The 13,677-nt window shown below is 32.1% G+C and overlaps 1 protein-coding gene across 1 annotated transcript; it reads left to right on the forward strand.

Annotated features, from left to right (window-relative positions):
- Positions 1–4,210: 4,210 nt before the first annotated feature.
- On the forward strand, positions 4,211–6,338 carry LOC148278848 (4-vinylanisole receptor-like). Its single transcript, XM_088230802.1, has 3 exons — positions 4,211–4,294; positions 5,336–5,491; positions 6,282–6,338. Exons 1-3 carry the CDS (start codon positions 4,211–4,213, stop codon positions 6,336–6,338), a joined length of 297 nt encoding a protein of 98 aa, XP_088086928.1.
- The last annotated feature ends 7,339 nt before the right edge of the window (positions 6,339–13,677 follow it).

The following is a 13,677-nucleotide window of genomic DNA, read 5'->3' on the forward strand; positions in this document are numbered from 1 at the left end:
TCCTCACTTGCTCCTTGCGCTGCCGCCTTCTCGCCCGATGTTGCCCTCTCCGCTCACACATTGCTCTACTCGCGCAATTAATTGCGACGCTCCGCACTTGTCATTTGTCTTTCTATACAATGGACGATGAAACTGTGACAGCGTGCGCGATATGCATTCTTAGTATAGCTAATTATATCAATGTTATGTACTGCGACCGCGCGATTGTGTGGCCAGCTACTCGGGCTCATATTGCCGGTCCTTTGACACGCGCTCAAAAATCGACAAAAAAGGGAGCGGTGGGCACGACGAGGAGCATGACGTGCGGCATGACGAGTAATGTTGCCACACTACGTCTCTGTCTCCTTTCCTCGCTACTTTACATGCCACTCGTCGAGTGTGTGGTAGGCCCATATAATGCTTCTAAAAAAGCGCAGTTCTGCTATGAGGTACCCTAAAGTTGATGCTCGTTGCCCATTTTGTTTAAATATTTTGTTGGGTTTTCTTCTTTACTGAAGACCAAAAGTTTGTTAGTCGCTCCCTAACAAAAAGCTGTCTGATCATAAAATATAAATGCATTTGAACAATTGACATAAACCTACAACAACAATATTTTACAAAACATGAACGTAATTAAAAGACAAATAGAAAAACAATATAAAAAGAACAAACAATGAGAAACATTTAATTTATATGAAACAACCAACAAGAATTATTTTTATAGTTTATTTGTGGTTTTTTCATGATTACTCGTACTATTCGGCCAAATACCGCAAAGTAACCGAATATTCGTGGCACCTCTAATTATAACCGATCAAATAAAATTTTATCCTGTTTCAGGGGTTCTCAATACTCGCTACCGAAATAGAGACAAGTTTGTGGTGAAAGCAAATAAAAGCTCCCAAATGATCGCAGTTGGTTATTTGGCAATGATGTCTGCAGTGTCATTAACGTTTTTGATAATACCATTTATATTAAAAACTTACGAAAAAATTATTGGCATCACTCGTGGAGGTTTTGAATTACCCATCAAAGCTGAGTACGAAATCGAATCTGTTTAACTTGATTTAGAAATAGATTTTTAACCAGTAACATCGAAATTGCATGTCTGTCACCAGGTGAATGAACAATAACAGCCAGAAATAAAACCATAACCCTTACAATACAATTGTTTTCGACTCGACGCGATGGTTGCTCTCAAATCAAAATCCTGAAAAATGAAATCGCATGGGATAATTAGGCATTTTAGTGTAATAGTGGACACGTTCGACTACCTTGCTTGAGGCCCCAGGTTCAATTCCTGACATGGTTGACGTGTAATATTTGTTTTAAATATGATTTAAAACTGGATTATTTCACTGGTACTTGAATACTGATCTATTTTTATTTAACAGACGATGAAGGTACGCTGCATTTAGTGTTCCAAATAAGTACCCTATGCCCCCCATTGGAGGATGATGATGAACATTTAATTTTTTAAAATTGCTAAATGAGCTACTTCATCGGTCTATTTTCATGCAACCCGTTAATTTATTTAAGACTTTCCGAAGATTGTTTCTGAAATAATTATTAATATTTAGGATTAATTATTGATTCTAAATTTAGCTGGGGTGTTCATATTGATGGAATCTGCGACAGATTAAGGTACTGGCTTAAGGTGATTTATGAAATCAAAAGCATACTACCTTTCAAAACGTTAAGATACATATAAACCTCGCTCATTGAATTAATTATATCTTACGGAGTGCGTCTCTGGGGTCTCACCTTCCAGTCTCATCTGGGTAAAATTTATGATATTCAGGTGAGACTGTTGAGGGGGATTGTACCGGATAGCAAAATCCGTGAGGCGAAACATATGGGCGAAGGTGTACATTTTAAACTCTGTAATGTCCTACCGGTAAAACAACTTTGTGACTACAAATTGATTGTAGATCACTTTGTTGATCCGGAATATAAAAAAAGAGTTTCTCACACTCGCAACACTAGATTGAAAACTAAGGGCTCCCTGTTTGTTCCCCGAATTACAAATAACTTCGGCGAGCGAACATTAAATTGCGTTGTTCCAAGATTGTTCAATGATGTCCCACAAACCATCATTAAAACGAAAGATCTTCAAATAAAAAAAAACAACTGAAGAAATATCTTCTAGATACTTTATAGTGCCTGTTTATAAATAAATTTGTAAAATATAAATAAAATAAATGTAATTTAAACCTGTCATAAAAAAAACGTGTCCCACCGAAAAGTCTTTAGACTTAGTGGGTAACAATTTTTTTTATGTATTTTATAATTATTAAATAAACGCTGCTCTGCAGCACTGAAACTGAAATGACAATTTGAGTCTTGATCTGTTTGTACATTTATTTTGCGATTGCCCATTATTTTTTTACGACTTGTTCACTTTATTTAGGTATAACAAAAAAATTGTATCGGATTAATTTTATTTTCACTGTTTTTTCCAGCTATGTATTCGATACAACCAAAGATCCCGCTCACACAATCATTTCATGCATCATTTTGTTTTCAATACTTCTGTCAAGTATTGCTGTGAGTGGAGGAGACTGCATATTCTTTGCCATGTCGCTTCACGTGTTGGCACATATCAAAAGCCTTCGATACAAGGTGAAAGATATTGGCGTGATTGGGGAAAGAACAAGCTGGACCTATAAGGATGATGATCATCAACCTGAGAAATTTGCTTCAGAAGAACTAAAAAGTTGCGTTAATCGACATGACCAAATAATTGTTTACGTCCAAAAACTGGAGAACATCTTCAGTCATCAGTCAACATTACAATTTTTATCAAGCTCCTTGACGATTTGTTTGATTTTGTTTCAAATGACTTTTGTAAGTATTCTCTTTCAGTTTGATAAACATTTCAAGAATATTTCATTTAAATTATTTATTGACAATTCTTGATGGAATTCCATTGTAATGATGTAATAACTTAGATTTACATATAAGTTATTAATTCCCAGAGCATGAATTATGTCATACCCAAAACCCGTACGATTTTTGCTCAGAGACATCTCTCATTTATCGCGCCACGAGTGTTCAATATTAAGCTCTCAAGGACAAAAATATTTTTAAGAAAGTAGTTAAGGACTGCATTTTCCTTAGTGGGAGGGATTTGAGTAGGAAATTCCTTGATGATTTTCCGAATATTTGAGTTTTCTGTTTACCATATTGGTGTGCCATTTATATGTATATATGCATTAAAAAATAAATATATGTATGTTTCTGATCATATATTTGTGGTGATATAGGTATTCATGTGTCTGTGTCAATTAATTGCAAGTCCCATTTAAACACAGGACTTTTAGTACCATGGAGTTGGGACTTATGTCTCAAATAATGTACAATAAACTTATGTATAAATAAATAAATAAAGAAAAATTAAAAAATACTGTGAATAAAATTAAGTTTAGTATCCAGTTGGCTGATGAGTACAGTTGTGTGTGTCTTATAGTACCAGAACCCTGGACGAGTATTCGAGTATAAAAATCAAACAGAAATAAAAATAAATACATTTTAACGTTTCACATCAATGTCGAGAAAGTTCTACCCGCTACATCTGAGGGCTTAACTCTCCTTGGCGTTGTCCATATTGAAGGAAAATTGCTTGTCACCGAACGAAATAATCTGACGGAAGGAGCTCTCTGTAATCAGGTGGCCTTGGCACAATTCATTTTATTTTTCAAAGTCATATTCTGTCTATGAGACTCGACTGTACAATAATTTTCCATCCACTATTAAAGACGTTTCTACACTTTGTTTAAATCACTTCTGAAGAAACATTTCCTTTCTCATATTTAATCTCTCATTTTCTCTCTTCGTTTATTTCATTTTTCCAATCAACTACTAAAATCAATATTAATTCATTTATATTACACACATTGTTTCCGACAGAAGGTTACCCAAAAGTTCATACTCGTAATATGTACCTTAATAAATTGAAGAATAAAGGAACTGTAAAAGGATCATGGGTAGCAACGAGAAGCTACATTTAGTATTTACAGAGAGAGGGAAAATAACAAAGACCACAGGATGGGTTCAGAAGATATTACTCGGGTCATTTCTTTGTGATTTACTAATAAAGTAAGAGTTTCACTGAGCATCTGATGATAAATATACCATCGATATTTTAAGTCTGTGGATTTTTTTTTAGATTTGAACAAGATTCACATACGTTTTTTATTGTTTGTTTTAGAACATAGAAGACTCAAGAAAAATGGTCAAGTATTTAATTTATTTATCTGGATCAACTCTTCAACTTTACCTTTTTGCTTGGTATGGGCAGTGTTTGATAAACGAGGTAAAAATACTAGCATAATATTTATATTATGAAGGTTACACATGAAATGTTATCCCATCCTGTTTCTTTAAGATCCTAGCAGTATTTCTACACTTTAAAAGGACACAACACGGCATAGTTGAATTCAAATCAGGAGTTGCGTACTGAGCGACGTCTACAAAGAAACCAATGGGTTCAAACATAAAACTTCTCATTTATGAGTAGTTTAATTACCCTCTGTTTGATGCTCCTATGCGGTTTCTGGACTATTCTTAATTCTATGGTTATATCTTAGATGTGGCTAGTATAGGAGTAACATGTATATTTCAGTGTTATGTATACGTCAGTGAAAACAACAATATATTTATTGATTTATTTTGTTCATTAACGCCCAAAAGGCATTTACAAAAAATAAAAATGAAATACATGCTAACATACTAAATAATAAACAGAATATACAGAAAAAAATTGTGAAATTAGTTAAAAAGGATATGATAAAAAGTTTTACAAAGTAAAAAAAAAAACAATAATAACATAGGTTTGCAAAAAAAAACAGTAAGCATTTTTTGTTTATACAAAAAATGCAAAGATATAAGCTTATGACATAAATTCTGTAAAGCAAACATTAAATAAAGTGTTGCGGTAAGCAAGAAAGACATTTTTAAGTTAAATTAATAAACAAGCAAGCATATATTATCACGAAAAAATAAGAAATAAAAATATGTATCTATGAAATGCGTATTTGCCAATACTACAATGCAATTTGATATAATAGTAAAAAAATAAAAAACAAGTATAAGGTAATGAAAATAAACAAGTAAGTATTTTTTTTTAATTTATGAAATTGAATTGTCAATAATAGTTTGACGAGCAGCTACAAATAAACTTGATATTGTGGACTTATAAGATGGTAAAGAATTGGACAGAATGTCTGCAGCCGTTCCATAAGTGTTACCTTACCTATGCAGTCTCGGTATCAATGAATTATTTTGTTGGTTGGAAGAAGTACTGGAGCAATGAAACAATAAAGTACTAATATCATATGAGATTGATTATTTTCAGACTTCGAAGATAGCTGAGGCGGCATACGAATGCCAATGGTATTCTTACAGCCCCACATTTCGAAAATCATTGCTTTTGGTAATTCTAAGAGCGCAAAGACCCACAGGAATAACTGCCTCAAACTTTTACTACATATCCGTAGAAAGTTTTGCAAAGGTAAAAACTAAATTATGTTGTCCATAGTAAATTTTTGAAATGTACCTGAAAATATTTCTGGTACTTTAAATACAAAATTAGTTTGTATAGTGACATTTTACAACATACCTAGATGGAGAACATATCAAAGAAAATAATATGAACGTAGTTATGCAGAAAGCAGCCAGCCATAGAAAAGTGAAACTGAGATAATAGCACTTTTGTAAAAATAGTGAATATACAAATCTACACAACAGTTAGAATGTTTTTGACTTTAACAAATGATAAACAATAAAAACAAAGTTTTTTTTTTTACATGACAAACAAGAATCTAATTATGTACTTGACCAGTTTTAATGATTTTCAAAGAACCTTAAAATTTTTCTTACTAAAGCACTCTGTGGGTGTTTTCTGCAAATAGAAAAATTCAATTTTTGTAATGGACATCATTTTTAGAAGGTGATTGATTACAACTTTTTGCGTGAAAGCGGTCTGGCTGTATTTAGCAGAACATAGAATTGACCTTACTGCACCCGATAACATCAATATCTTATTTTTTCAAAATTGTGGAGTGGCTGCTTTCTGCATAACTACGTTCATATGTAAGTCCAGGAAATTACGCGCAGTAGCCACTTTACTCACTGTGTAACATTCGCCATTCTGTCTTTGCTTAAACATCCATATTTCTTTCAATTATTTCATCCAATTTTCATGAATTGGAAGAGCTGTATATTTTACTGATGTGTACACATAAGTACTGAATATTTTGGATACTTTTATTTAAATTGCCATTAACTCTTTTATTTTTCAGATTGTCAATGCCGCCGCTTCTTATTTCACACTTTTAAATAGTATAAAAAATAAATAATAAAATTTTCAACACACGGACACTATCCTAGAGAGATCAGATAATAATGTTTTGAACAATGATAACATAAAAATATTTTGATATAAGCAGAATATTTCAAGATATAAAATATTATATTTGGTGTTAGTATATGTTGGGTCCGTTGACAATCCCGTGATAGTATTGTGGACTAACTGGCCAAAGGTCCGAGGTTCAAATCCCACTCTACCTTCTTTACTGTTCTCTCCCAATTCATTTTCACTACCTGCTCTACATCATCTACCATTCTTGAAGTCCTGGGTACGATTCCTTTAAAGGTTTTTTGAACTCCACTCATTCATTGTTCCTGGACTGGCACCTAAATCGTGAGACTGATCACCTTACCTTCTTGTAATAGGCGATTGAATAACGCTGCATTTTGTTCACTAATTCTGTGCCCTATGCACCGTTGGGTGCCGAAAATGGATGATGAATATGTGATTAAAATGTTTATAATGTAAGGTCTTGAAATTATAATACTTCATTTAAGAAACTCTGTATTTTTATTACTCTTAAAATGCATTTTTATTACCGTATTTTTAATCGTTTCTTTTTTTATTTTATTGACAAATTTTAGGCCTTAATTTATTGATTGTTTTATTTTTTTTATTTTGTAGATATAAATGAAAATCTTTGGTTTATTCTGTTATATTATTTTTATTTTTTATCTTGTTTTGGTTGCATTTTTGATAACCTGCTAATTTTTTTTCAAAGTTACAAATATATTCAAGTATATGATTATTCTTTAATTAATCAGTTTTTTCCCTGTTTTTCTGCTTTTGAATATAGTTTTATTCTTTCCTTCATCTAAATGCTATTTTTTATCTTTTCAAAGCATCAAAAGCCAAATAAATATATGTCTATTATGCGTGTTATATTATGTCTGTACTCTTTTATTTGAATCTTAATAAAAACTCATGTCTGAGTACCAGATTACAAACTAATATTTAATAGTTCATCAGAACAAATATGTTTTAATACTTTATGTTTTTATTCTTATAATGAAATAACATGTGTATTTTATTGAATAAAGATTATATAAAAAATAATAGTATTATCGTTAATAAAAAGAAAAATATGTTAAAAATCGTAATTATTAATTTATTTATTTGTAAAAAAATTCGTTTATAAAACAAAAGTTCAAATAATCACCTGCTTCACCTGGTAACGTAGCATCGTGGCACAAATTTCATTATTTTTAATCACTAGTATCAGCATGTTAATAGAATATGCGGTCAAAGAACGGTTTGAAAAACTGGTATTAAAATATTGTTTTTGTGTCACTCTTTTGCAAATACCTTTTCGAATACTGTTCGAAAAAGACAACTGCACCGCAGATGATAATGCCTTATTCTTTTTCTTATTCTTAGAGGTAGGGGTCAGTGCTATTCAAGCTCCTGACGTCACTGTGACCTGTAAAGATCTATTGTGACGGGTCCCCGTGAATAGTTCTCGCCCTCCAAGCCCAGGTCTATAAAGAGCCTGGCTACTGTCTGGTCGGCGAGAGTTTAAATTTTGCTAAATCTCCCCCTCGAAGCCCAGATCCGTAAAGTATCGGGCTATTAGGTAAAGGGCGAGCTCTTTAATATCCTCAGGTTTAATCAGCGGCCCCCGAAGATGAGGTTCCTTTTATGATGTAAAGCATCAAATTCACAAATAATGTGTGTAGGTGTTTCCTCATCTGCACTGCAGAACCTACATCTAGAAGTTTCGGAAAATTTTATTCTAGTAAGGTGTTTGTTTAATCTGCAGTGCCCTGTAAGGGCTCTAGTGATAACCCTCACTTGATTTCGAATAAGATTTATGAGGCCGAAGGCAAACCTTTGCAATTACCTTTTTATCAGTTCGCATGGTGCTGACCACGTACGTTTTGCCAGAGCATAACGCTCTGCTTCCTGGCCCATGACCTAAGCTCGTTACGAGGAGCACATTTGGGCAACCCACAGTAGGGCTAAGGGCCTATCGGGGCTGTCTCAGCTGCCAGCCTTGCCAATTCATCAGCTGCCTCGTTATTGTCGATGTTTGAGTGTCCAGGTACCCAAATTAATGCTACACTGCTACACTTACCGATACAATTAAGCGCCCTAAGCAATTAAGCGATTATGCCTTACTAAAGTTGACAATGTCGACGTCTCGCATTACCGTTTTCCGTACGCTAATACTAAACCGATTTTGAATTTTAAAAAATGAATATCAGAAAAAAATTTCGTGTTTCGGAAAGTTTTTTTTCAAAGTTATTTTATTTTATTTGGGAAATCAACAGTTCTACATACATATTTATAGTAAACAAACAGATATAGTGTATAAACTCAGAACTAATAACAGATTTCCACAAAGTATACAAAGTTAGTAAAGAAAATATATTACATATCAAATAAATACATGTAAGTTTTTACATATAAAAATGTTATTTTTATGTACTCGTAAATATTTTTCAATATTTAAAGATTTTTTTAATATTTTTTTTAAGAACAGTAGGTTAAATCATATTTGTATAAACTTCGTCCGAAGAAGATAGATAAAACAAACGCTTTTTCCTCTTGTGTGGCTGTAATGTCACACTAGTCTACATGCAATACAAGACTTAATATATCTCTTTTATTCTTTTTAATGACGTATTTGTATTTTACTCAATCTTTCAATGAACATTTTCAGACCTTATTTGTAAAGTAAAATTTGTGTACCTATTCTGGATTTCGATATTATTTTTCTTATCTTAAAATATGAAGAATAAACGTCCTCCTATTTAGCATTACATATGCATAAGAGAGAGGACAATATCATTATTATTCAATATCATAATGAGGAAGTTCACTACGGGAAGTTGAACATAAAAAATATACAGGGATATAAAATATAAATAAACTTGACTCTAAACTAACTATTGTAAGACGTCATTCCCCATTATGTACACAAGAATTGTTTTTTTATTTTACGTTATGGGGAACGTTAATGTAAATAAATGTATTTAATTCATGTAAAAATTGTATTTAATAGTAATATTGTATTTATATTGGTTATCTGAATAAAATTTTTTAAAAAATCTGAAATAACTCAGCGTGCGACATCAGAGGTTCCCTTCCGCTTATTCTCGATCAGGTCGGCCCATTGGTCCGTTGACAGTTAGCAAACCGGAAATCTTCAATAACTCTCTTATCATTGGTTGATTCATATGAACTAGTGACGTCATTCAAAGTAGTTCATTTTTATTAATATATTTTAAATTATTTTTTTGGTACATTTTCAAGAAACTGCAATACAATTTAATGTTCCAATTTTTACCGCGCGCAAGAAAACATTTATTGTATCCAATTTACGAATACACTAATGAACAAAAAATAAATGTATTTGCTTTATTTTTTTATCAAAGAACAAGAGCCAATTATTCGTAAAACTTTTTGAAATTGAGATTCTAGTATTTTTATTTATTTATTATTTTAATTTTAAATTGAATTTTTGTATTTGTAAATTGTTTATAATCTCTGTATATGTAAAATCCCTTTGCGCATTAATAAATCAATTTCCCGTAGGGCTGAAATTACTCATTCACGGGAACATCAGAAGCTTATATAGCACTGCGCCCCACTATATAAAAAAAAAAAAAAATTTTGGTAAAATTTATACATTTATTTATCTTTTTATGGAACGTTTAAAAAAAGAATATGCTAAAGCAAAAATGCCACAACAACGACAAAAAAATGTTAATTTATTTATTTACATAAATAAGTTCATTTTACATTATTTGAGGCAATAAGTCCCAACTCCATGGGACAAAAAGTTATGTGCTGTGAAAGGACGAGCAATTATATGACACAGACATATGAGTATATCACCACAAAAGAAAAATTAAAAACATAAAAAAAAAATTAAAAAAACATTTTTATGGCACATCAATATGGTAAACAGTAAACTCAAGCATTCGGAAAATCATTGAGGAGTTTCCTACTCAAATGCCTCCCACTAAGAAAAATCCAGTCCTTAACTCCTTTCTTAAAAATAATTTTTGTCCTTGAGAGCTTAATACGTTCTTCCAAAATATTAAACACTCTCAATATGTTGTCAATGTCAATTAAAATGAATACAAAAATAAATTTCAAATCAATGTTTAATTCATTTCCATGAAACATCATTTATTTATTTAACCAAACAATTTAAAGATTAAATGATACATAATTGTTATTATATATTTGCGAGATCGCTCCTCCATTGACTTAATTAATAATTAATTGACCAAAAAAGTTTTTGATAAAATTATTTTCGGACAAATATCCCAATAAAGAAGAAGAAAGAAGAAGACCTTTTATTGCTAGTTTATGTGATTTAACTACAGGTCTCGTAAAAGACTTCAGTTTTCCTCGCTTAAAAAGGTTATTTATGACTTTTAAAACACCTGTTAAGTGTCTGATTTGTTCTATTATTATTTTATTCCCATAATTTTGGTTAAAAAACAAAATGGTCATTATTGTTACACAATTGTTGATTTTCCTTTTTGTCATTATTTGCCAAAATTAACCTCACAAGTAAAAACATACTTTAAACAAGAAAATGACTTACTTCAACCGCTCGCACGTCTCGATTTTTTTATTCTCTTTTTCCAGTAATATCAACAACACTTTGACCATCAATAAACAACGTTCTTTTTTGTAATCTTGGAATTTTCGAATCAACCGAATGTAAATCACTTTCTATGCTTCCATTGTCATTTTTACTCTTGTACAAACCTGTTGAAGGTTGATTTTTATAAATAAATGTTGTTATTACTATCGAATATATCAAAACAAAAATTGAAATCGAAAGAGCGATTATTGAAATTATTCTCCACGTTTCCCAATCTGAACCAATGCTCGTTGTAGGAGCAAATGTAGTAGTTTTAGTTGTAATTGGTAGTGGGTTTGTAACACTAGGATCAGTAGGTGATGGTGGTACAGTAACTCCCGGATCAGTAGGTGATGGTGGTACCGTAACTCCCGGATCAGTAGGTGATGGTGGTACCGTAACTCCCGGATCAGTAGGTGATGGTGGTACCGTAACTCCCGGATCAGTAGGTGATGGTGGTACCGTAACTCCCGGATCAGTAGGTGATGGTGGTACCGTAACTCCCGGATTAGTAGGTGATGGTGGAGGAACTGTCACGTTTATACAATCAATACTGTCTGCTTTTTTTATACGAATGTAATCTATAGCAATAAATGCATTTCTAGATAGAAGTTCATCGCATTGAAAACGGATCTGAAAAAAATAAAATGTTATAATTTGATCTCATAATTCTATTTTACAAATTTAACGACTGGACTGACTGGATCATATAAATCTACAATTTTATAGATACTCGCTAATGATTTGATTTAAAATACAACAAAATAATTTTTTGAACGTATTGAATGGTACAAATAATTTGTTTTGGAAACAAACAAGCCTGCTCATAAAACAAAAGGTTGGGTGGAAAACTGGCGTGGGTTAGAAGTGCCATCTTGTGCATTTCGGCCAATGTACACTTCCAAAGCACATGCATTGTTCTCATGCGACACTACAACATGCGCAAGGGCTCTTGTTTTTATTTTGTCACAATTCATCGGTTCTAGTAGTCAGGGTCACACGAGTGTGTAGATTTTTTTATCCTAAAAATATATTTTTTGGATAGCAAAGAATTTTGGATAGATTTCAAGTTTAAAAGCGTTATAATAAATATAATCAAATAGCTTATTTGATTATATTTAAGCTAGTACTTCTTTGAATACTTCAAATTAAGAAAGATTTAAATATTTTAAATGTTAATATTCAAAGCCTTCCTTGGGTGAAAAGTTGCATTAGGCACATATTACATTTTTTCCAATAAAACGTAATAAAATATTATTCTGGAATATTATCGTCGAGCATGGCAGTGCAACATTAGATATGTATAGTAAAACGTGCTGCAAATCTGTGCCGCGTACATTCACATCAGATCATCAGTTTTCTGCTGAGGAAGTGAAACCTCACCCTAAAGGTGACAACTAGAGAAAGAAAGCATCATTGAAATGCTATCTCGACTGATACTCCGGAAAAGTCAGCTCTCGAACAAAAGCAATAAAAGAATAAAGAATTTTTGCAACTATTAGAAAAACAATCCGCCTATGAAGAAAAAAATCCTACAAGAAAGGATGATTTCTAGTTCCTCGTGGGCAGAAGATAAATAATTATTTGAAATGTTATGATGATCCATATTATGAAAGTTTGCCAGGAGAAGAGTGGATTCAGTGTGTTTCATGTAAACAATGGGCACATAAAAAATGCATTGCAAGCATTGAGATATAATATAAAGAGATAACACTCTATACTAATTCGAGCTAAAAAGTCATCCCTAAAGAACAGGGATTGACCAGCGGAGATAGCAAGTATCGTCACGTTAGTAAAAGTATTTCATATTGGGCCTCCTAGAAATCGAACTCACGACCTTTAATGAATATTATATTCAGGAATTTATAAGAATTTCATTTTCAAAGTTAGTACTCGTAACTATCGAAATAATCGAATGCAAACAATTCAATCAAAATAACATGTACTTACACCTAATCGTTTTTGGCCAGATGATCAAAATTACAAGGTTTTTAGTAAAAATAGAAAAATTCAGATCGGTACAATATGACATAATATTATATCGACAATAACATGGTTCCCAGCACTACTTACTACAAAAACGAATATAAGTGTGCCTACTGCCGACTACGACACGGTATAAATAACTAGTAGTTAAACACATACTTTTTTCTACAAAACACTCAGTTTACCCTGAAAATGGCTCCTGCAATGGTCGACGAAACGTCGACAAATCCAACACACACGGTATCACCCAAAAAAGAAACATATTGTTTTGGAAAACTAGTTTTCTATCTCCAATTCTTTGAAATCTTGATATTTCTAACGCTACAAATTAAAGGCCTATATGTTTGCAATCATTCATTCCAAAGTTATTTGAATCAGTCTTTAAAAATAAATAAAAATGTGGAGCAGTGTCTGTGTTTTAACATGGATTTATTTCTAGCAGGTCCACCCTTACAAATTTATTGCTGCATCAACATAATATTGTGGAAGCTATGGACGAGCGTTGTTAAACGGGTACTGTTTATACGGACTTCGGCAAGGCATTCGATAAAATATTTCATAAAATACCTATTTAAAATTAAATGCTGTCGGAATCACAGGTAGCATCTTTAAATGGTTCAAGTGTTATCTCACAGATATAAATTTTCACCAAAAATCGGTAATTTTATTTCTTCTCAGTTTGAAACATCAAATGGTGTACTACAAGGTTCCCATATGGGACCAATTTTATTCTTATTAT

The sequence above is a fragment of the Micrasema longulum genome, unplaced genomic scaffold, assembly GCF_059751315.1.
Source record: "Micrasema longulum isolate JH-2025_06_02 unplaced genomic scaffold, ASM5975131v1 h1tg000819l, whole genome shotgun sequence".
Classification (NCBI taxonomy): Eukaryota; Metazoa; Arthropoda; class Insecta; order Trichoptera; family Brachycentridae; genus Micrasema; species Micrasema longulum.

What these genes read in the sequence shown, in the direction of transcription:
- LOC148278848 (XM_088230802.1), top strand. Translation starts at nt 4,211, where the DNA reads ATGGTCAAGTATTTAATTTATTTATCTGGATCAACTCTTCAACTTTAC. An exon ending in GGCAGTGTTTGATAAACGAG is followed by an intron (nt 4,295 to 5,335) that starts GTAAAAATACTA and finishes GATTATTTTCAG; the next exon opens with ACTTCGAAGATAGCTGAGGC. An exon ending in CCGTAGAAAGTTTTGCAAAG is followed by an intron (nt 5,492 to 6,281) that starts GTAAAAACTAAA and finishes TTTATTTTTCAG; the next exon opens with ATTGTCAATGCCGCCGCTTC.